This window comes from Balaenoptera acutorostrata, chromosome 6 (assembly GCF_949987535.1).
Source record: "Balaenoptera acutorostrata chromosome 6, mBalAcu1.1, whole genome shotgun sequence".
Taxonomy (NCBI): Eukaryota; Metazoa; Chordata; class Mammalia; order Artiodactyla; family Balaenopteridae; genus Balaenoptera; species Balaenoptera acutorostrata.
Window position 1 is genome coordinate 125,747,801 of NC_080069.1, and position 22,700 is coordinate 125,770,500.

The 22,700-nt window shown below is 54.5% G+C and overlaps 1 protein-coding gene and 1 pseudogene across 1 annotated transcript in view; both read left to right on the top strand.

Moving 5' to 3' along the window:
• Window positions 1-6,775, top strand: part of CACNA1B (calcium voltage-gated channel subunit alpha1 B) — a 186,297-nt gene extending 179,522 nt beyond the window's left edge. The window contains exons 42-46 of the mRNA XM_057548592.1: window positions 2,404-2,539; window positions 2,690-2,806; window positions 4,022-4,229; window positions 4,466-4,716; window positions 5,105-6,775. Coding sequence (XP_057404575.1) covers window positions 2,404-2,539; window positions 2,690-2,806; window positions 4,022-4,229; window positions 4,466-4,716; window positions 5,105-5,641 — 1,249 coding nt within the window. The 3' untranslated portion in view covers window positions 5,642-6,775. The remainder of the gene's footprint in view (window positions 1-2,403; window positions 2,540-2,689; window positions 2,807-4,021; window positions 4,230-4,465; window positions 4,717-5,104) is intronic.
• Window positions 6,776-11,659: 4,884 nt separating this feature from the next.
• Window positions 11,660-12,411, top strand: LOC103017452 (phosphoethanolamine/phosphocholine phosphatase-like; annotated as a pseudogene).
• The last annotated feature ends 10,289 nt before the right edge of the window (window positions 12,412-22,700 follow it).

Below are 22,700 nucleotides of genomic sequence, written 5' to 3' on the forward strand. Positions count from 1 at the left end.
GGGAGGAGGGCAGGGGTCTCCCTGGAGCTCCCGTGGGCAGTGCTCCAGGACAGGAAGCCCTCGTGTCTCACCGCCACCCAGCCACACCCACCTCCACCCAGATGCTTCGCCGTGGGTCCAGCTGGTCCAGTCTGCCGCCGGAGCTGGTTCTGTGGTGCATCTGAGGCTGATTCCTCTAACAGTAGACAGGTGCTCTGACGGCACTGGGGTCACCTGATTTAGACAGTCTGTTATTCCAGCCCACGCCTCCCACTGTGGGAGCCTGTTTCTCTCTCCGGTGAGGGCTCCCCTCTGCTTCCTCGCTGGCCTTCGGTGCCTGCAGACCATTAAGAAGGTATCTGTTTCCACCTCAGCTTCCCACCGCTTTTTGTTAACGGCCTGTTAGTGTTCTCATCTTCCTTTAAGACACTTTCCCTCTCAGATCTCCATTTTGATATTGATGTCTGTTTTGCAGACAGATTGGCAAGGTCTTTCCATATCACGTAACTCTTGGTAACGACCCCAAAACCAAGTGATCCAGAATAGCAATCGCCGTGGCACTCTGAGGGGTGGTAGCTGGTGCCAGGCTGAGCTGCACGGGAGGGCAGGACCCTCTCAGCCACCGCCCCCACTCAGGGGGGCGCCCCACATCTGCTAACATCCCGTTGGCCAAAGCAACTCATTGGTCGAGCCCAAAGCAGGAATGTGCGCTCTGTCTCACCGGCAGGGGCTGAGGGTGGGCCTCACGCCCACTTGCCGTCCTGGAGAACCACAAGGCCAGGCAGCAAGCGTGGCTAGGGCTCCTGGTTTGTTCCTCTCCTGTGCATGTTTTGGACACTCTTTTTGAAGCCTGATTTTGGGTCATGGGCTGTGAATCAGGTAGCTTTTGCTGAGTAACAAACTGCCATACTTAGGGAGCCAGCCCTAAGTGCTTTGGCTGTGCTTTGGGTCTGGGCCCCGGCCAGCTCCAGTGGGGCCGGTGGGCCCAGGACAGCATATTGTCACCTCCTGTGTCTGGGCTCATCGGTGTGGAGAGGCCGGAGAACAGCCCGAGGGGAAGGCCAGGGTGCAGGCGTTCAGGCCTCTGCTTGTGCCCCATTGGCCAAAGCAAGTCACCTCCCTAGCCCGAGCTCATGGGACAGGGGTTGACACTGCGGCAGCACAAGTCCAGAGGTGGAGAGGCCACAGGACACTGGGAGAATCTAAGCCACAACTGGTAACGCTCCCGTGCGAAAACCGCACTCTTGAGTGCGTGCAGGCCTCCCGGCCCCTGGGAGCCCCCGTGTTCCCACACTCTCCTTTCTCCATGCTGGCTACGACCCCATTTGTGCATTTAAAGTTAAACAGTGGATTCTGAGTGTCCATGTGTGTGTCGGAGGGGATGGGGTGGGGGGGTGTCTTTGTGGACTGATCTGAGCCGGGCTTTCGGTTCCGGAAAATGAACGCCACTTATTTCCGTGGTTATAATCTCTACACAAATCAGTTACCATCCCTTTTTGTTGCATGTGAGAGAGGGCCCAATCTACCGGGGCCAGGCAGTGGGGGCATTTACTGAGCCTTCTGATGGCTGGTGTTAAGTGCCCACCCGGCCTCGGCATGGTGTGACCTCAGAGGTGACCAGGCCTTGGGGCCAGCGTCCATCCTCCTGGCCATGCTTCCTCTCAGGGTCAGCCTTTCCTGAGGCTAGAGCAGCTCCAGACAGCACAGTGCAGGGGAGACGCTTGCAACTTGAGAAGATGAAGGATGTTCTCAGAAAGCCCAGTGCTGGTGGGTCTGGTCATCAGCGTGGCCAGCCTAGGCCATCAGGCTTCACCTCTGAGCTCAGAGTGTGATTGTTGCCACTCAACCTGGGTGACGGGGAATGTATGTGATACCTCATTGTACAGGAGAATGAGCAGAAACCCAGGCAGATGCTGGGCTGTTTTGGTGCCACTTGGGAGACACGATAAGAAAGACAGACACTGACAGGGAGAGGGCAGGCGGTTAGGTTGCGTGTGGTGGGGAAGGCCTCCAAAAGTGGTCTCACCAAAGGGGACACTTGTGCCTAGACCTCAGGGCAGGAAGGCCTCAGTGGCTGGGGTCAGGGGAGTCGCGAGGAGCCGTGGGCCATCAGGGCTGACTGAGCGGCAGCGCAGGCTGGATGCCTCAGCCGTGTGCGTGTGTGTGGCCTCGTCCCACCACACGTGTGAGCCCCTGTCTAGGCCAGATGTCCCTAGACTAGGGTCCCCTCTCTGCCCGTCAACTCTGAGCGCGCACGACCATTGCTGTCCCTGCACTGGAGGGTGGCCACACTCAAGGGGCCTCCTTCTTCTGGGCTCCTTCTAGCCCAGAACAGGGTCAGGGTGGAGGTTTCTGGCGGGTGGGAGCCAGGTTCTGTGGCCCATGAACCTCCAGGCCCACAGGACAATCCTCTCTCCTCCACAGACATACCCAAGAGGGTGGCATCAAGGAGTCGGTCTCCTGGGGCACTCAGAGGACCCAGGAGGTGCCCTGCGAGGTGAGGACACCCCTGGAGCGTGGCCACTCCACGGAGATCCCGGTGGTGCAGACAGGAAAACCGGTGAGGGCTCCCAGGGCTGGGGGGCCGAGTTAGGGGTCGGGTGAGAGTGGGAGGGTGAGGGTGAGAGCAGGATGGGGGGGAGGCTGGGATGGGGGAGAAAGTGAGAGTGGGATGGGGGTGGGTGTGACTGGGGGGCTGCTGTCCCCCCAGGCTGTGGATGTCCAGATGCAGAGCATGGCCCTGAGAGGCCCTGACGCGGAGCCCCAACCCGGGCTGGAGAGCCAGGGCCGAGCTGCCTCCATGCCCCGCCTGGCAGCGGAGACTCAGGTGGGTGGTCTGGGAGGGTTGGGGTCGTGGGAGGGAGGTTGGGGGTGAGGAGACTTGGCGTGGAGGAGCTTGTGTCCCACACGCGGGCTTTGCTGGGGTGGAACCTCCCTGAAGGCACTGTAGCCTGGGCACCACCAGTCCTGTTTGGGACCCTCAGAACACGATGCTGGCCTCGAGAGGTGTGGCCAGGCCAGCAAGCGTCCCCGCTGCCCACGGTGCTCGGCCGCCTGTCGGGGCACCAGGGCCTCCACCCCACGGCCCCGTGTCACCGACCCAGCCCTTCCCTGTCTCTGGGACACGCCTCTCCCACTCCAGCTCTTCACTCCCCCAGAAATCACACACAGGGCCTCCTCAAGCCACCCTTTTCCCTCATGTCCTCTCGGAGGCCCTGGGGGTGACCCTGTTCTCTCTCTGGACACTGGAGGTTCTTTCTCTGGGACTCGCTTGACCACCTGGCAGGAAGCCCCTGGCCAAGGGGCTGCGGCACTGTTTCCCGGGCTGAGCCCTTGGGTTCAGCATCCCTCTTCCAACCCCTCACTCCCGAGTCTCTGCCCACTGCGCCTGGTGCCCTCCTGGCCTGGCCGCCTCCCTTCGGCGCCGTGCTGGCGCCTCTTCTCCCTGCTCGCTGCTTGAGCCCCAGCAGTGGCTCTGGGTGAGCCCGTTTCCACGGGTTGTGCTTTCAGCCCTGGGCGAGCAGCCTCGCGGTGCTGGATGGACGGAAGGGCTGGCACGGTGGCCTCACCGTGGCCGCCGAGGCAGCTGTGGGCCCCACCCGGGATCCTTCCAGCCAGGCCCATAGCCTCCCTCTTCCTGGCACCCTCCCTGTCCTGTAGGGACGCTGAGGCCAAGAGGCCTCCTGGGCCCCGCCCGGCCTGGGAGAGACAGGCACACAAACAGCATTTTGTGCAAAGAGGGCTTCTGAAGAAGCGGTGGGTCTCGCGTGGGCAAGAGCAGTCCAGGGAGAGGGAAGGGCTTGGTGGTCCCGGAACCCCAGCCCCTCAGTGGGGCTCCCCCCCACCCCCAGCCCCCTGGGGCACAGCCTGCCTTGTCTGGGGAGATGCCCCAACTTCCGGGATAGAGTCCCAGGCCCATTCCTCCCGATGGGACGTGGCCTGTGGTCTGCCCAGCCCCCGTGTCATGGCGGCTTCCCCGCCGCCCTGGGCCTCCCTGGACCCCACTCTCAGGCCGTGCGCCCACCCGTGTCCCCGCCCGCAGCCGGCCCCAGACGCCAGCCCCATGAAGCGCTCCATCTCCACTCTGGCGCCCCAGCGCCCCCCCGTGGCTCGTCTCTGCAACGCCGCCCTGGACCGCGCTCCGGCCAGCCAGGCCGCCCCCCACCATCACCACCGCTGCCATCGCCGCAGGGACAGGAAGCCGAGGTCCCTGGAGAAGGGGCCCAGCCTGTCCGCAGACACAGATGGCGGTGCGTGCGAGGGGTCTCTCGAGGGGCGGTGGCTCGAGCTGGGGGTTCAAGAGCACACGGGAACCCTCTTCCTTTCTGCACCCCACAACCCCACAGCCAGCCCTGAGCCTGAGACCAGGCAGGAGCGCCCCCCAGCTCTTCCCTGGGGCCCTCTGCTGGCCCTGGGGGGCCAGGCCGGGGTGGGGTCTGTCTCGCCGCCGGTTTGGCTGTGCTGACTTCTCTTCTCCCCCCGCCAGCACCCAACAGCGCCGCGGGGCCGGGGCCGGGGCCGCCCCCGGGGGAGGGGCCAGCAGGCTGCCGGCGGGAGCGCAGGCAGGAGCGGGGCCGGTCGCAGGAGCGGAGGCAGCCCTCCTCCTCCTCCTCTGAGAAGCAGCGCTTCTACTCCTGCGACCGCTTCGGGGGCCGTGAGCCGCCCCAGCCCCAGCCCCCCCTCAGCAGTCACCCCGCGTCGCCAACCGCTGGGCAGGAGCCAGGACCCCCGAGACAGGTACGTGGGCCTCAGGACCCTGCCTCGTCCCTGCTCCCTGGGGTCCGGGAGGGAGCCCCTTCCCAGCCTGGTTCCTAGGCCCAAGCCTGCGCTCCTTGCTTCCTGGCCCTGTCCGTCCCGCCGGGCGGAGCCCTGGCCCTCCCGCTGTCCAGTCCCTTCTTCGCTTTCCTTCTGACTGAGGTGGGCTGGGCTGTGGTCTCCTGTTCCCTGGCCCTGTGCCTATCCCTTTCTGTCACCACCATCCGCAGACCGCCATCCCACCCTCCTGGGGCCGCCCCGGGTCCATCCCAGCTGCCCCCCGGCCGCCCCCCGCCGTGGCTCTCCCCTGTGCTGTGCTCTGTTCGCCCTGTCCTTTGATTGGGGTTTGCCGTGTTCCCGTTTCCTGCAGGGTAGTGGTTCAGTGAACGGGAGCCCCCTGCTGCCAACATCTGGTGCTAGCACCCCTGGCCGCGGCGGGCGGAGGCAGCTGCCCCAGACCCCGCTGACCCCCCGTCCCAGCATCACCTATAAGACGGCCAACTCCTCGCCCGTCCACTTTGCTGGGGCTCAGACCAGCGTCCCTGCCTTTTCCCCCGGCCGGCTTAGCCGTGGCCTTTCAGAACACAACGCCCTGCTCCAGAGAGACCCCCTCAGCCAGCCCCTGGCCCCCAGCTCTCGGATCGGCTCTGACCCGTACCTGGGGCAGCGTCTGGACAGCGCGCCTGCTGCCCGCACGCAGCCTGAGGACACGCTCACCTTCGAGGAGGCCGTGGCCACCAACTCGGGCCGCTCCTCCCGGACTTCCTACGTGTCCTCCCTGACCTCCCAGTCCCACCCCCTCCGCCGGGTGCCCAACGGCTACCACTGCACTCTGGGGCTCAGCTCCGGCGGGGGCGGCCGGGGGCGGCACAGCTACCACCACCCCGACCAAGACCACTGGTGCTAGCCGCACCGCGACCGGCGGGCGCGTCCCAGGTGATGAGTTCTATCATCCGCGCTGGGCTCCGGGGCGCTCGGGCGCTGAGGCGGGGGCAGCGGCCCTGGGAGGAGAGCCTCGGCCCTGTGTCTCCTGCTTCACGCTGGGTGGAGCGGTTTGTAGAGGGACGTGGCTTCCTCTGTGCCCCTCCCGCGCTGCCTCCCTGGGTGTCACAGCTCAGAGCCTCCACAGGACGCGGCTGCGTGTGCTGGGCGGGACTGGGTGAAGGCCCCAGCGTCCGGGCTGTGTGCTGGGAGCGTTTTGCAGGAGGTCTGCATCTCGTGCGGATCGTCCTTTATCCAAACGTGTGGTGCAGAGGAGCAGGCGAGACCTCAGGACAGAGTCGATGGTGAACCGAGCAGGTCTCGTCAGCCTCCTCACACCAACGGTCCGGTGGCGCCCTTCGTACCTAAAATGGGAAGTAGGCACTAGAAACGCACGCAGATGCTCTGTCCTCTCCCAGACACAGTCAGCCCTGACAGGGACCAAATCTGGACCACGTTCTTGCTGTTGGTTTTGATTTTTAGTCACGACACCCTTCACTCGTTTGTCGACTCTATATACTTGATCAAAAAATAAAAATAAAAAACCAGAATAACGGGGAAGGGAATGTTAACATGACTGTAACACCTCAAACCTATAGGAGGATCTCAGCGTTTCAGGATGTGCGTTGTTGGCTTGCTCGAGGAGATGCTCTGTGTCCAGTCCAGGCGGCCAACCAGACCCCCCTGCCCCCGGCTCCCGCTGTTCTCGACCAAGTGCCTGACCTCCCAGCGCCTCACGCAGGCTCCCGGGGGCGGGACGGGAGGCCTGTGTGAACTGCGAGTGGGCTTTGTGGAAACTATTCCAAACAGCAACTGAGTAGAAAGTGGATGTAATGGAGAACATGCAGAAAACATCCAGTAGGTCCGTCGTTGTTGGAATGAAGCGGCCGTTTGCCCCTTTTCCTCGAACCAGTAGAGGCTGCAGGGCACGTGTAGCATGGCCCGCGTGGGCCGGTCAGTCTTTCTACACCCGATTCTCAGGGACAGGGTGCCTGACAGGCAGGGCACAATCTCTGTAGTTGTGCAAATTTCTTTTCACAGAAGACTCATCGGGGAGAGGCTGGTGGGAAGTGGGGGAGGTTGGATGGGGTGGGGGCAGGAGGAGCGCCCGCGTCTGAGCAGATGAGGGCAGCTGGGAACCAAACTGAAATGAGGCCGGAACTCGGAGGAAGGAGCAGCTCAGCTGCAGCTGCTGAGCTGGGTACCTGAGCCCCACTCTTTCTGGCACAAGAGGTGGGAAAGCAGGCAGCAGAACGAAGTCCAGCTTCAGGGCCACGTTCAAAAGAGAAAGACCACTGTTAGGATGTGGTGCATAAAACACTGGGAGGCCCTTTGTTTTGTGAACAAAAGGAGCATTTAGATGAGTAGATTCTGGTGTGTCCTCCATATTTTGAAATGTGAGATGATCTCTTTGCTGGATCATTTGAGTGTTCCCATTGGCTTTTACCCCATGATTCTCCTAAAGAAACTTGGAGTGTGATGTGTGTGTGCGTGTCTGTGTGTCCCCGTGAGCGGATGCCATTAACCCATAGGGCTATGCAACAAAAGACACACGTTTAATATTAGAAATAAAACACACAAGACCGCCACCTGTTCTAGGGTTTGAGCATGATTGTGACCAAACCATTTTATAGAATTTCCTTACTCGAAGGCACAACACTCTGAAACTTTAAAATAACAGAGTATTTTACTCAAATAGGATATAATTAAAATCGGAACCTCGGACTGTGCATGTCTTCACTGGCTCCTATTGCAAAGCAGAAGGATGGTATTTTGGTACTGATGTTTTGTCTCTGGTCCCCCAGCCCATATTATTTTGAATGTATTCATTCTGTGCAGAACCACAGCTGCTTCCCAGGCCATGTTGGGCAGAGAATCCACTTTTCCAGACCCACAGAGCCATGCTGGCTTGTCTGGATTCTTCTAGACACTGGAATTGGTGAAAATTACAGAGAGCGGGGGATATACTGTCTTGTTTTCCCGACTCTGCGTTTTGTTTCTGTACTGTCTCTTCTCAGCTGTCACGTTTCCCCCAAAATCTCATAGTGAGTTGCCAAATTTGAAGTGCATCAACCAGTTGTCTGCATCTGGAACCAGTCAAGCAGTGGCTGTAGTTTGAATAAGTTATGTGTGCATGTAAAATATATACATATATACATATATTCAAGTATGTGCATGAAATGTATATCTTCGTACTTTTTGATAAAATGTATTCATTTGTTAATTTTTAATTATATTTGATATAAATCAAGGGTTTGTTGCAAAACTTTATATTTAAGAACAGTGTTTAAAAAAAACAAAAACCAAAAGAGAAGTCCCAACCATGCAACACAACTGGGACTTGCTTTAAAAAAAAATTCTGTGATTGACTAGTTTGCTGCCTGAGTAATATTTATCAGCCAAACTTTGGATTCTGCTATTGTTTCTACAATGACATTTTGTATGAAGCAAAGTCCTTGGATTAAAATAAAACTTAGCAAAAAATCAAAAACAAAACCCCACCATGCTGCTGGGTGATATATGCAAGGGGTGCGGAGCCAGGCGGCTGAGCCATCTCTGTGGGTGCGGGGCTCGGGGGCGGAGTGCACAGGGCTCAGAAGAAGGTGAGACCCTCTTCAACTTGCTCTGGGCCTGATAGGGTGCAAGGGTGGATGGGGCCCAGCTTCATGGTGAGGATCAGGGTAGGCTTGTGGCTGGAGGAGCCTGGATGAGGACTCACGGGGGATGTGGTTGTGTTTTAGAGTTAGGAATATAGTTTGGGGTTGAGCAGGCATTGGCTGAGGTTTGGGGTGGCTGTGTTGGGTGGGTTAGTGGTTAGAGGTTAGAGTTAGGTTTGGGGTTGAGGTTGGGGTGTAAGTTAGAGCTAGGGTTAGGAATTAGAGGTTAGGGTTAGGTATAGGCAAAGGTTTGTCTATATAACCACCAACAGTGTAGGGTTGTGTGGGTATAAGAATTAAGGTTTTGTTCAGTTTACTGTATGTTAGAGTTCATTTACAAAAGGCATAATTGAACAGGCTTAGGTTTCAGACAAAAATGAAAATTATGGTTCTGATTACACTGGGAAAAGGGATTGGAGTAGGGTTCAAATTTTTAGTCTGTTCTGATATGGGCCTATATTTGGATTAGGGTTAAGGGTGGTGTAGGATCATGGTCAGGCTCAGAGGTTAGGGTTAGGGAGTAGAGTAAGGTTCAGAGTTAGAGGGTCAGGAGTAAGGATAGAAATTCAGGCTCAGGGCTCAGGGTTAGAGGCTCAGGGACAGAATTAGAGGGTACATTAAGAGGACGAGGGGCTTCCCTGGTGGCGCAGCGGATAGGACTCCGTGCTTCCAGTGCAGGGGGCCTGGGTCCGATCCCTGGTCAGGGCCCTAGATCCCACATTCATGCCGCAACTAAGAGTTCGCATGCCACAACTAAGGAGCTGGCAAGCTGCAACTAAGGAACCCACGAGCCACGACTAAGGAGCCCTGGAGCCACAACTTAGGAGCCTGCCTGCTGCAACTAAGACCAGGTGCAACCAAATTTAAAAAAAAAAAAAAAGAGGATGAGGTTTTGCAGGATTAGAGTTAAAGGAGGCAGGCTAGAGGGTCAGGGTTAGAGGGTTAGGTTAGATGGTCTGAGTCAGGGTCAGGGTAAGGGTTAGGAGTTTACAGGTCAAGGTCGAGTATCTAGGGGCTGGGGGTTAGGAGTATTAGGGTTTAGGTTTAGAGATTAGGAGGTTAGGGTTAGGGAGTTAACGGTAGAGATTTGGGCGTTAGGGTTAGTGGGTTAGTGTTAAGCATAAGTGGCCCATGACCCCCCTAACCCCACACCTCTGAGTCCTCTAGGATGGACAGGACTTGCCCTGGGTCACTCATGAGTGTGGGGTTCACCTGGACCACTGGTTATCTACCCCCCGTCCTGGAACCTGATAGTAGAAGAATGAAATGTCTGCTCTGGTCACTGACTGTTTCAAATCCAACTCAACCTCAGTCAACGGTTGTTAGGGCCTCAGAAGTACACAGGGTTTCCTCCTACCATCTGAACTGGAAAGAGTAGTGCTGGCCCCACTTGGCCTGGGCAGCCCCGGTCCAGCACAGGCCTGGCCGAGGTCACTCCATGGTCATGTTATGAATTTATACAGAACTTGGTGCAGCGACCTACAAGCCCCCAGGTGCTGCCTCCTGAGGGCTGGTGGGGCCCTCCTGGGACTGCAGGCATCCTTTGTCCCATCTGAGTGGGCATCAATAGACATCAAGTCTCAGGACAGCCCTTGACCTCTGACCATCCAGGCAGTCATCTGTGGTCCTCCAGCTCAGGCCAGTCTGGTCCCTGTCAAGCCTCTGTGGCCAATTACTGAGCTGACCATGCTGCTGGGCAATTGAAAAGCTACCTGGGCAGCACAGCAGCCCTTCGGGATGTTTCAGTTACTAACATCCATGTGGTTGAGAAAAGGGCCTCCCCCTCACAGGCTCATAGCCTGCCAAGAGAGGTAATAACTGTCTAAACATTTGAGTGCGTCCCTGACACAACAACCATACAGCAGACCATGGCCTTGCAATCCTCTGGGCTTCCAGCTGTAACAAACTTTTGATATTCATACTCATTAAGAGTCAAAGATACGGGAGCAACTGGGCCACCCAATGGACAGTTTCACACTGAGGCTGCATGGTCTTGGAGAGCCACGTGCACCCATGTGGGCTCTGAAAGCTGCCAATTATGGATTCCATGATACGGAATAATCCTTGAGCCTCCCACTGCTTCACTGAGCAAGAATTTCCTAACCACCATAGCATTTAGTCTCTGCTCTTTGTAAAGGAGGGAGGAGACTGGATACATGAGCAATACTGTTCTTGGGGGATGGGTGAGTAATGTGGCTGGGGGGCAGGTGTGACTCCTGGGCTCCCACCACCAGGGACATCAATGAGGGCTGTGCCTTTTGCAAGAGGAAGAGGTTCTTGCTGTCGTGGGAGGACAGCAAGGGCACTGGATGGGTGGCTGCAGCCCTGACCCTAAATCAACCCCTTCCTTCCTTGGCCTTCAGACCCCACAGCTGGGCAGTGGGCTGTCAGTGATGTGGAATGTGCCGCTTTCCCCAAGCCAGCATCTGTTCTCATACCAAAGTCCAGAACCTCAGCTTTCCTTTGGGAACTTCTTACCTGTTTCCAGTCCAAACAATTCCAGAGGGCTGACACTACGTTCCACCCACCTTGAAGATGGGCATATGACCCACATCTAGCCAATCCCATGTTCCATCCTATGGGTGCTCTGATGGATTCAAGGACGATGCTATGACCCAAACCAGGCCAATGGCGTTTATTTTATTTTATTTTTTGGCCACGCTGTGTACGCGGGATTTTAGTTCTCCAACCAAGGATCAAACCTGTGCGCCCTACATTGGGAGCACGGAGTCTTAACCACTGGACCACCAGGGAAGTCCCATCCCCTCATTTTCAAAACTGCTATGGATTTAAAGCACACAAGATGATTGTGATATGAGTGGCCTTTTCAGTATGACTTCTTTGACTTAGAATGTTTTCCATGTTTATCCGTGTTGTAACATGTATCATCAGTGCTTCATTCATTTATTTTTTATTGTGGTTAAAAATACATAACATGGGGATGGGGGACAACTGGAGGGAATGGCCCAGATGCACATCATCCACGGACCCTCTGGACTGGAGGGACTCGTGAGAGCCGGAGCCCAGAAATCCGGGGATGGATAAGACACAGCGTCCCCTCCAATTCCTGTAAGCACCCCTTGCTCCATCCTGCGCCCAAATACCTCAGCTAGGCCCTCTCCACAGTCTTTACACTGCAAACTCAGCCGGGACAGACCTCTGCAGCCGCCGCTCCACACCCTGCAGGAGAAGCTCAGAGGTCTTGTCCCCCTTTCCTCTGAGGGACTATTTTTGGTGACCACAAAAGGATTTGATCGCTCAGGACAAAGCTGGTAGAGGACAGCGGGATGGCTGTGCCGGGCGCGCCGCGCTTGCTCCTGACCTTCGACGTTGATGAGACTATCCTGGACAAAAACGGCGACGACTCCATCGTGCGCGCGCCGCGGCGGCCCAGCGGCTGCCTGAGAACCTGCGTGCCACCTAGCGCGAGGGCTTCTAGAACGAGTACATGCAGCGCGTCTTGCAGTACCTGGGCGAGTAGGGCGTGCGGCCGCGGGACCTGCGCGCCATCTACGAGGCCATCCCCCTGTGGCCCGGCATGGGAAAGCTGCTGCAGTCTGTGGCCAAGCAGGGCGCCTGCTTTGAGGTTATTCTCATCTCAGACGCCAACACCTTTGGCGTGGAGAGTGCGCTGCGCGCCGCCGGCCACCACGGCCTGTTCCGCCGAATCTTCAGCAACCCGTCGGGGCCCGACCCCTGGGGGCTGCTGGCGCTGCGGCCCTTCCACGCGCACAGCTGCGCTCGCTGCCCCGCCAGCATGTGCAAGCACCAGGTGCTCAGCGACTACCTGCGCGAGCAGGCCCACGACGGCGTGCACTTCGAGCGCCTTTTCTACGTGAGCGACGGCGCCAACGACTTCTGCCCCATGGGGCTGCTGGCAGGCGACGACGTGGCCTTCCCGCACCGCCGCTACCCCATGCACCGCCGTATGCAGGAGGCGCAGAAGGCCGAGCCCAGCTCCTTCCACGCCAGGGTGGTGCCCTGGGAAACCTCCACCGAAGTGCGCCTCCACCTGCAACAGGTGCTGAGGACGTGCTGAGGACGTGGCCTACAGGGGGCACCCGGGCGGGGAGGGGGTGGGGCGGTGGGGGGTCGGGAAAGAGAAAGCTAGTTTTATTACTCCCTTTCCCTTTCGTTTTGGTATATCCCTCCGGGATTTCCCGGAATCCCAGGTTGGTCCATTTGGGGAGTGGAGGAGGGAGTTGGGAGCTGTCCCCGTCTGTGCAGTTAACCCAGCTCGGCTGCCTCCCCCAGTTCCACGGCAAGCGAATTCCGGAGTCTGGCCCCACCCGGGTGGCGCGCATATCTGAGCAGGCAGCCGTGTTTCCAAAAACCTTGACCTCCCAGCTGGGAGGACGGGGTTCCCTGTCAGGGTAGAGAAGGAACATCTCCCGCCGCGTTGCGGTTAACTGTTGCCTTGGGCTTCATGACCTCTTTCCCCCAGTCTTCTGTCCAGGGGACCCAGGCCCCGAAATGTCCCCCCTCCCCACCTCCCCCGCACCGGACTCCCCGCGGAGAGAGGTGGCGCTCTCTGCCGACGTCCCAGGCCTAGATCTTGCTTTACCTACTGTAACCCTACACTACACTCCTTGCCTCCCTCCCCCCACCCAGCCTGTCAGCATCCCCACAGGAAAAAAAGCTAGAGGGAACAGACACCTCCTGGTGGTGGAATGAGGTAGCACACTGTCCCGGGGCTCGGGTCTGGCCAGCCAGGGACCTCACAGAGCCCGAAGATGTCTCCTCGCACCCCAGCCTCGTCTATGCAGCAAGAAACCAGGGACTTAACCAAAGTCGCCCCACTGACTGGGCCCTCTGAGTCCCCCTCCTCCCGTATGGAACAGAAAGCCATGATGTTTTAAAGCAGAGCCAGTGGAAACCCAAGGCCCACCTCCCTCTTTTGGTGTTTCAGAGCTGTGAAGGAGGTGAAGGGGCAGAGGTGAGTGAGATCTCTCACTCTGCACTCTGAGGGATGAGGGTGAGGTGATCTCTGCTCTCAGAGAGCCCCACTTAAGTGAGGGAGGTGGTCCCCACTCTTGGAGGAGCGCCCAGCTTGGGGAACCAAGAGTGAACACATAACAAAGCAGGCAAGAGGCAAAAGAGCAGGGTGCAGCCCATCTTCGCAGAGGGGCACAGGGGTCTAGTGTGGAGGGCTCAATGAGCACCGAGGAGATGGGAGATCCTGCTGCTTAGGGCAGGCAGAGGAGGCTCAGTTAGCGGGAGCCTTACAAGTGGGTTGCCTTTCAGTCCCTTGGCCCGCTAGCCCTGCAGGGCAATCATCAGGAGGTCATCAGAGTTTTATTCAAAGTTGGCAATTGCAGCTGGAGACCCTGTCTTGCGTGGCGTAAGGGTCCCCTGTGGATAAGGTCACCAAACTCCTTGGCTTCCAGTTCTTTCCTGTCTCCAGCAGGTCTCTCGGTACCTCCTCTGTCTTTACCAGGACCCCTTCCCACTGCAGTGGGGGGAAGGAACAGACACGGCTCACAGCCCAGGAGGCATGCAGGACTGGTCCAGTCTTGCCTGGAGCTGGCTTTGGTGTGGGACTCAAGAGGCTCACTCAAGGCGGTGCTTGGGTCAGCATCCCAGAGAGCCCAGGCTGTCAGCAGCTGGGCTGCACATAGTTCCCGGGGAAGAATCCACACCCCTCTAAGCCGATGCCCTCACACCAGCCATCGGAGTAGCGGCGGGTGATGCAGATAACGGTGCCCTCCGAGAAGGAGAGGTCGTTGTCCTTCTGGCGGGTGTATGGGTACAGTGTCACCACTGCAGGGCGGGAGGAGAGGGGTGCCATGAGACGTGCCTCCTGCCCCGCCACAGGGATGCTTGTGCCCGCATACCGGACGCCAGGGGGCAATGTGGGGAGTGGGGCAGGAGATGCCTTCTTCAAAGCCCCAGGACTCCTCCCCAGCTGAACTAATCTTCAGTATCAGGCCAGCTGCTTCCCTCCTCTGTGGGGGTGGGGTGGGGTGGGGTGGAATAAAAGGCTCCACAAGTGTGACACAGGCTACCCCCTCCACTCCAAGAAACTTCAGTGTTTGAGAGCAGGGCCCCAGGATCTACCCATTTTTTGTACTCTGCTTTCAGGCCCCGTTCATCCTGGTCCTCCCACAATGTCTCTAGCAGGTGCTGGAGGTATTGCTCAGTAGGTGCTCTAGTAGGTGCTCAGTAAATACAGTAACATTGAACAGTGTAGACTTGGCCGAGTGAGCCTTGGGCAAGTCACTTAGTTTAACCTCTCAGGCTCAGCTTCATCTGCTAAATGGGAGTGTGAAGATCCTAGGAGGTTAAGTAAAAGTGAGAAAATGGATGAGAAGCTTTGACTCTGAGGTCTGGTGTAAAGCAGGGGTAAATTATGTTAAAAAAACCCCACATAACATAACATTTACCATTTAAATCATTTTGAGCATACAGTTCTCTGGCATTAACTATATTTATGTTGTTGTACAAATATTCTCAGCATCCACCTCCAGAACTTATTCATTTTCCCTATGGGAAATTCTGTATCAATTTCTCTAAAATTTTGCCAACATTTGTTATTTTTAGTTTTCTTGATTATAGGACTTCTAGTGTTTGGAGGGGTATGGCATTATGGTATTAACTTGCATTTCATCATGACTAATGATAATTAACATCTCTTCATGTGCTTGTTGACCATTTGTATGTCTTATCTGGAGAAGGGTCTTTTCAAGCCCCTTTTCCATTTAAAACATTGGGTTGTTTGCCGAGTCCCGCCAAGCGCTCCTGCTGGCGGCGTTGGTGTCGGTGAGGCCAGCCTGGAGCGGTCTCCGCGCCGCAGGGGCCCGCGCGCTGGGGCATCGCTAGCGGCCTCTCAGGGGCGCCGCTTCCTCTCTCGAGCTCGCAGGAGAGGAGACGCCCAGCCCCCGGCGCCCGTGCCCGGAGTGCCGAGATCGTGCTGTGCCGCGCGGACGCGGCGCCGGCGGGGCGGGTCTTGCTCGGCATTGGTTGCGGCTCACCTGAGCGCGCCGGCGGTCTGCGCGCCTCTCCCGGAAGTGGGCGTCCCGGCCAGAGCGCACCTGCCTCGGGGCGTCCTCGGGGTCCTCGCCGTCGGCGCCGCGCGAGCCGGCGGGGGTCTAGGGAGGCAGCGCGCGGCGGCTGGGAACGACCCGTCCCGTGGGTCCCTGGCACCCCAGCGGCATCCGAGCGCGGAGCGGAGGGTCACCGAACGCAGGTAAGGGGACAGGGGTTGGTGGGGGTGGGTGGAGGAAGGAACGACGATTACACCAGAGCTGTTTGGTACAGTCGCGGAGCTCCCTAACCTGGCGGCAGCAGGAAGGGCTCGCCTTTGGAGTAAAGGCTTTGAGGACGAGCCCGAGCCTACCCACTCCTGTTTTACAGAACATCTGCAGGTGTAAAGCTCACTCGTGCGCGGTTTTCCTAAGCAGCCAAGTGCCCCTCCCCCGCAATGTCTGCAAGCAGAACCTGACAGGGGCCGGGTGCCTTGAGAGAGTCGCCCTTGGCCCATGGGAAGTCCAAGGGATTTATCCTGCATGGTGATTTCACCTGCTGGGACCGCCCCGCGCCCCCCCCCCCCCCCCCCCCCCGCCAACCCCGACTCTGGCCAGCTGGCCCAGCCCTGGTTACTGCACTTCTCTAGCCCCGGCCGGCCCTTGGCCACCTGCTGGGATGGGAAAGGGAAGGGTGTCAGAATTGCACCTTAGAAACTTGCCAGGGGGCGTGGATTTAAACACATAGTGGTCACCCTGGCAGAAGAGAAGGGAGGAGGGCACCTTGTTGCCCTTTTGTTGTGGAATCAGTGGCGCTCCCGGTGAGAGGGACCTCTGCAGTGTTTGGTGTATTGGAACTGAATAATTAGAACTTGTACAATTTTAAAATTATGTGGTACTTGAATTTAAAAGCAAAACCCGAAGAACCTCTAAGTGTTTTATAAATTGAGGTCTAAAAATTGAAGGTCTGTTTTGCTTCCACTAGGACATTATGTTAAGAAATGTGCATTTATGGAGAAGAGAGTCAGAAAAGGGAAGCAAACAGAAAACTCAGAGTTACCAATGCAGAGGCCATGGGAATTAATTTGTAAATGCTGCTGGCTTTCAGTTAGGGTTAGGGTTAGGGTTAGGGTTAGGTTTAGGTTTAGGTTTAGGTTTAGGTTACGGGTACGGGTACGGGTTTAGGGTTAGGGTTTAGGGTTAGGGTTAGGGTTTAGGGTTTAGGGTTTAGGGTTAAGGTTAGGGTTTAGGGTTAGGGTGTCCAGCCTTACGTCCCATTCAGCTGTGAGTGTAGATGTGGTCAGTCCAGTTGCATCACAGCCCCTGATTGAATTTTGTAAGAATTCCTCTCTCTCTCACTGTCTTTCTTTTTTTATAATTAATTTTTATAATGGGGTGTAGCTGATTTGCAATGTTGTGTTTCTTGGTGCTGTACATCCACCTGAGTCACTTACAGAGAGACATCAATAAATTCTTTTCTAGTTTCTAGTAGTCAGATATATGTTTTTTCTGTGAATAGAGTGTGCTGAGTCCAGTTCCTTGAACAATGAGTATGTCTTGGCGATTACATTATTGGCGTATGGAACGGTATCTGTGCCAATTTCAACCTCCTGGTTTATGCATCACCGCACCACACTTTTCCCCTTAAGCAGCCATAAGTGTGTTTTGTAAATGTGTGATGGTGTTCGGTTTGTAATTCAGTTCATGGTTGGCGATTTTTAGATTCCCTTTATAAGTGATATCTTATGATAAGTTTCTCTTGCTGTCTAACTTATTTCACTCTCAATGACCATACGTAAGTCCCCCTGAGTTGCTGCAACTGGCCTCATTTCATTGATTTCAGGGCTGAGTAATATTCCGTTGTGCTTAAGTACCAAATTTTCTTTCACCATTTTTTCCTTCCAAGGACTATTAAGTTGTACCCAAGTCGAGGCTGTTGTAAACATAGCAGCAGTAAACGGGGTGCCTGCGTCCTGTGGATTTTTGGTTTTTCCAACATAGAGGCCCATGAGTGGAAGCGCCCTATGCTTTGTAGCTCTGTTTTTTAGATGTTTTAGGAAACACAGCACACTTCTCCAGAGTGGCCGTTGGCAATTTACATTCCCCCCTTCAGCCTAACAAGGCTCCCTTTTCTCCTCTCCTTGTCCTGCATATCTGGTTTTTACCCTTTGTGAGGATGGTCCTTTTTTCTGATTCGAAGTGATACCTCTTTGTAGTGTTGATTTGCATTGCCCGCTTCTTTGGTTGGCCAAAAAGGGCGTATGCGTTTTTCCTGAATATATTCTGGAAGTTAAATTTGAGAGACAGCTATTTTTTTTAATTGATTAATTAATTAATTTATTTTTGGCTGTGTTGGGTCTTCGTTTCTGTGCGAAGGCTTTCTCTAGTTGTGGCAAGCGGGGGCCACTCTTCATCGCGGTGCGCGGGCCTCTCACTATCGCGGCCTCTCTTGTTGCGGAGCACAGGCTCCAGACGCGCAGGCTCAGTAGTTGTGGCTCACGGGCCTAGTTGCTCCACGGCATGTGGGATCTTCCCAGACCAGGGCTCGAACCCGTGTCCCCTGCATTAGCAGGCAGATTCTCAACTACTGCGCCACCAGGGAAGCCCCTTGAATAGTTTTGTATTTAAAATTTGTCTGTGGGGACTTCCCTGGTGACGCAGTGGTTAAGAGTCCGCCTGCCAATGCAGGGGACACGGGCTCGAGCCCTGGTCCGGGAAGATCCCACATGCCGCAGAGCAACCAAGCCTGCGCGGCACAACTACTGAAGCCTGTGCGCCTAGAGCCCGTGCTCGCCCACAAGAGAAGCCACCGCAATGAGAAGCCCGTGCACCGCAACGAAGAGTAGCCCCGCTCGACGCAACTAGAGAAAGCCCACATGCAGCAACAAAGACCCAACGCAGCCAAAAATAAAAAATAAACTAAAATAAAATTTGCCTCTGAATAACTTTGAGTGAATTTGGTATAAGTTGTAAAGTTTGCATCTACATTCACTTCATTCCAAATGGTTTCCAATTAATTGTTCCTTAACTAATTTTAGAAAAGTTTTGGGATAGAGACTCCATTTTAGTTTGAATTTCCAGTTTAATGGATTCAGCAGTCCTGTCAGTAGGGCGCGCTGCCTCCAGTGACCTGTGAGGGAGGCGCGGCCTGCACTTCCTGCACTGACCACAGGGTGGCGCCGAGTTCGCCTCTCTGACCCACAGCGCATGCTGGTTCCCTGCGAACTCGATTGTGAGGGCAGCTGAGAGGAGTTGAGCCTCGTCAGGCGCGGGGGCGGGGGCCTTCGGGTAGGACGCCCGGCTCAGTGTCTCTGCTGAGAGGAGCTCGGTCTCCCGTCTCCTCAGGACTCGCTGGGGTTTCGGCTTCAGGACAAAGTGGGGCTGCGTCCACGCTGACTAGGGAACTAGGTTTCCTGAGGACCCAGGTGATGCCTGAGGAAAAGGTGAAGAGACGGTGAGGAAAAGTGGGGAGAAGCTTCCTGTGGGCGGCTGACCGTTGAGGGGGTCCGTCTTCGTGTGAGCGAGGGAGGGCTTGGCGTGGGAAGCTGGGTGTTTGGTCAGGTTTGTGTGCAGGGCAGCCAGCGTGAGTTATGGGGCGTCCAGTTTCCCCAGCACCATTTATAGTGGGGAGTGTCGTGCTCCTTGGTGTGTCCTTGGTCCCTGTGTCATAAATTAACCGACCCCATCCGTGTGGGTTGAATTCTGGTTTCTCTGTCCTGTTCCTCTGGTCCCTGTGCCTGTTTTGAGCCAGTTCCACACTGTTTTGGTGACTGTCGCTTCTCAGCAGAGTGTGACGTCAGGGAGGGAGATGCCTCCAGCCCGTTCTCTTTTTTCAGGGTTTCTTTGGCTATTTGGGGTCCTTTGTGGTTCCACACAGATATTAGGAGGATTTGCTCTATTTTGGGGGAAAATACCATGGAATTTTGGGAGGGATTGCATTCACTGTGTCCACTGCTTTGGGTAGAATGGATATTTTAACAATATTAATTGTTCCATTCCGTGAGAACAGGATATCTTTCCACTTATTGGTGTGTTTTTCACTGTCTTCATCAATGTCTTAAAGTTTTCAGTGTGCAGGTTTTTTCACCTCCTTGGTTGACTTTATTCCCAGGTATTTTGTTCTTTTTGATGCATTTGTAAATAGGGTTGCGTTCTTTCTCTTTCTGATGGTTCATTATTAGTGTTTAGAAATGCAACTGATTTCTGTGTATTGATTTTGCAACTTTACTGAATTTATTAGTTCTAATAGTTTTTTTGTGGAATGAAGTGGAAAATTGGAATTCGAAAATCCCACTGTTTCTACCATATCCAGGTCGTCCACAACACGGAGGACAGCGGCTCCTAATATCACCTTCCCACAGCACCTCTAAATGACATGTGGACTTTGGGTGAACTGGATCTGGGTAAGGCTTGGCTTCTATATGGAAGTCTGATGTTTTCTCTGCTTTTCTGGCATGCTATTGACGTACATGATGTTTTGAAAAGTAATTGACTTTCCAATAATTTCAAACATACAACTTTACATACATAAAAACAAGTCTTGTACCTTGATTAAATATACTCCTAAATATTGATGTTGACATTATTAAAAATGGAATTGTTTTCATAAATTCTTTTTCAGATTATTTTTTACCAGCGTATGCATATAAGATAGATTTTCATGAATTGATATTTTGTTCTGTAACTTTGCTTCATTAGTTGATTAGCTCAAATAATTTCTTTGCTGATTATAGGTAGTTTTATATATAAGATGATGTGACCTATGTTCTGTGAAGAGACAGGGTTTTAATTTTTCCATTCACCCATGGATGCCTTTTATTTCTTTCCTCAAGATTCTGGGTAGAACTTCCAGTACACTGTTGAGTAACGGTGATGAAGGCCAGCTTGCTTGCCTTGTTCCTGATTTCAGGAGTAAATCTTGCAGTCTTTAACATTGAGCATGATGTTTGCTGTGGCTTTTTGTACTACTCTTTTCCATATTGAACAGATTTCCTTTTATTCCTGCTTTCTTGAGTGTTTTTCATGAAATAACACTGGATTTTCATTGTAGATGTTTTGCATTAATTAATACGATTATGTGTTTTTACTTCGCACCATTACTGTGGTTTAATACATTGCTTACTTTTAGTATGTTGAGCAACCTGAAATTTCTGGTGTAGAGATACTTGCTTATGGCATTATCCATTTAAAGTTCTGTTGGTTTCATGCTGCTATTATTTTGTGACAGATTTTTACATTCATATTTGTAAGTTATACTGGGGTAGTTTTCTTTTTTTTCCTTTATTTTTAAAATCTTTTTTAAACTAGTGGTTTTATTTCATTTTGTTTATTTATTTATTTTGGCCCCATCCCATGGCTTGTGGGATCTTAGTTCCCCAGTCAGGGATCGAACCCGAGCCCTTGGCAGTGAAAGCACAGAGTGCTAACCGCTGGGCCACCAGAGAATTCCCCAGTTTTCTTTTTCAAGATGTATTTGTATAATCTGATTAGACTTGGCTTGGTGTAAGTGGTTTGGAGGGTTAGCATTAGGGCTGGGGCTGGTGTGAGGGTTGGGGCTGTGTACGGTTTATGGTTGCTGTTATGGTTTAAGTTTTATGGTTAATGAGTTATTTATGGGTATGGTTAATGAATGTATTTTATGGTTTGGTTATGGTTATGGTTTTGCTTATTGGTTAAGGTTTATGGTTTTGGTCTCAGGGTGTTAGGGTTCTGTGTTAGAGTGGGTGTTAGGTTATGGGTGAGAATTGGGGTACAGGTAGGATACGGGTGGAGCATGGGTTAGGGTAAGGTACAGGTTTAGGGTACGGGTTAGGCTAAGGTTAGGTCAGGGCATAGGGTCAGGATCAGAGTTTAGGGTTAGGGTCCATGTCAGGATTAGTGTCAAGGTTGAGCGAGGCCATTGTTTTCTGCTCCTCCAGTGCTGGATTCTCATTGATAGAGGAATGAAATGTCGGCTCTGGTCACCCAGTGTTTCAAATTGAGCTCAGCCTTAGTCAAGGGTTCTTAGGGCCTCAGAGGTCATGCAGGGTTTCCCTCCACCCTCCCTCCTGGGAAGGGTGATGCAGGCCCCACTCTGTCTGGGCAGCCCCAGGTCCAGCATGGCCCTGACATGCAGGATACTAAGTAGACGTGATGTAAGACTTGGTGCATCAGTCTGCCAGCCCCCAGGTGCTGCCTTTTTTTTTCTTAATTAATTAATTAATTAATTAATTAATTAATTTCTGGCTGTGTTGGGTCTGCATTGCTGCACGGAGGCTTTCTCTAGTTGCGGCGAGTGGGGGCTTCTCATTGCGGTGGCTTCTCTTGTTGCAGAGTACAGGCTCTAAGCGCGTGGGCTTCAGCAGTTGTGGCTCGCGGGTTCTAGAGCGCAGGCTCAGTAGTTGTGGTGCACGGGCTTAGTTGCTCCACAGCATGTGGGATCTTCCCGGACCAGGGCTCGAACCCGTGTCCCCTGCATTAGCAGGCAGATTCTCAACCACTGCGCCACCAGGGAAGCCCCTTGAATAGTTTTGTATTTAAAATTTGTCTGTGGGGACAATGCAGGGGACACGGGCTCGAGCCCTGGTCCGGGAAGATCCCACACGCCGCAGAGCAACCAAACCTGCGCGGCACAGCTACTGAAGCCTGCGCGCCTAGAGCCCGTGCTCCGCAACATGAGAAGCCACGGCAATGAGGAGCCTGTGCACCACAACGAAGAGTAGCCCCGCTCGACGCAACTAGAGAAAGCCCATATGCAGCAACGAAGACCCAACGCAGCCAAAAATGAATTAGAAACTAAAATAAAATTTGCCTCTGAATAACTTTGAGTGAATTTGGTATAAGTTGTAAAGTTTGCATCTACATTCACTTCATTCCAAATGGTTTCCCATTACTTGTTCCTTAACTACTTTTAGAAAACTTTTGGGATAGAGACTGCATTTTAGTTTGAATTTCCAGTTTAATGGATTCAGCAGTCCTGTCAGTAGGGCACCCTGCCTCCAGGGACCTGTGAGGGAGGCGCGGCCTGCACCTCCTGCACTGACCACAGGGTGGCGCCGAGTTCGCCTCTCTGACCCACAGCGCATGCTGGTTCCCTGCGAACTCGATTGTGAGGGCAGCTGAGAGGAGTTGAGCCTCGTCAGGCGCGGGGGCGGGGGCCTTCGGGTAGGACGCCCGGCTCAGCGTCTCTGCTGAGAGGAGCTCGGTCTCCCGTCTCCTCAGGACTCGCTGGGGTTTCGGCTTCAGGACAAAGTGGGGCTGCGTCCACGCTGACTGGGGAACTAGGTTTCCTGAGGACCCAGGTGGTGCCTGAGGAAAAGGTGAAGAGACGGTGAGGAAAAGTGGGGAGAAGCTTCCTGGGGGCGGCTGACCGTTGAGGGGGTCCGTC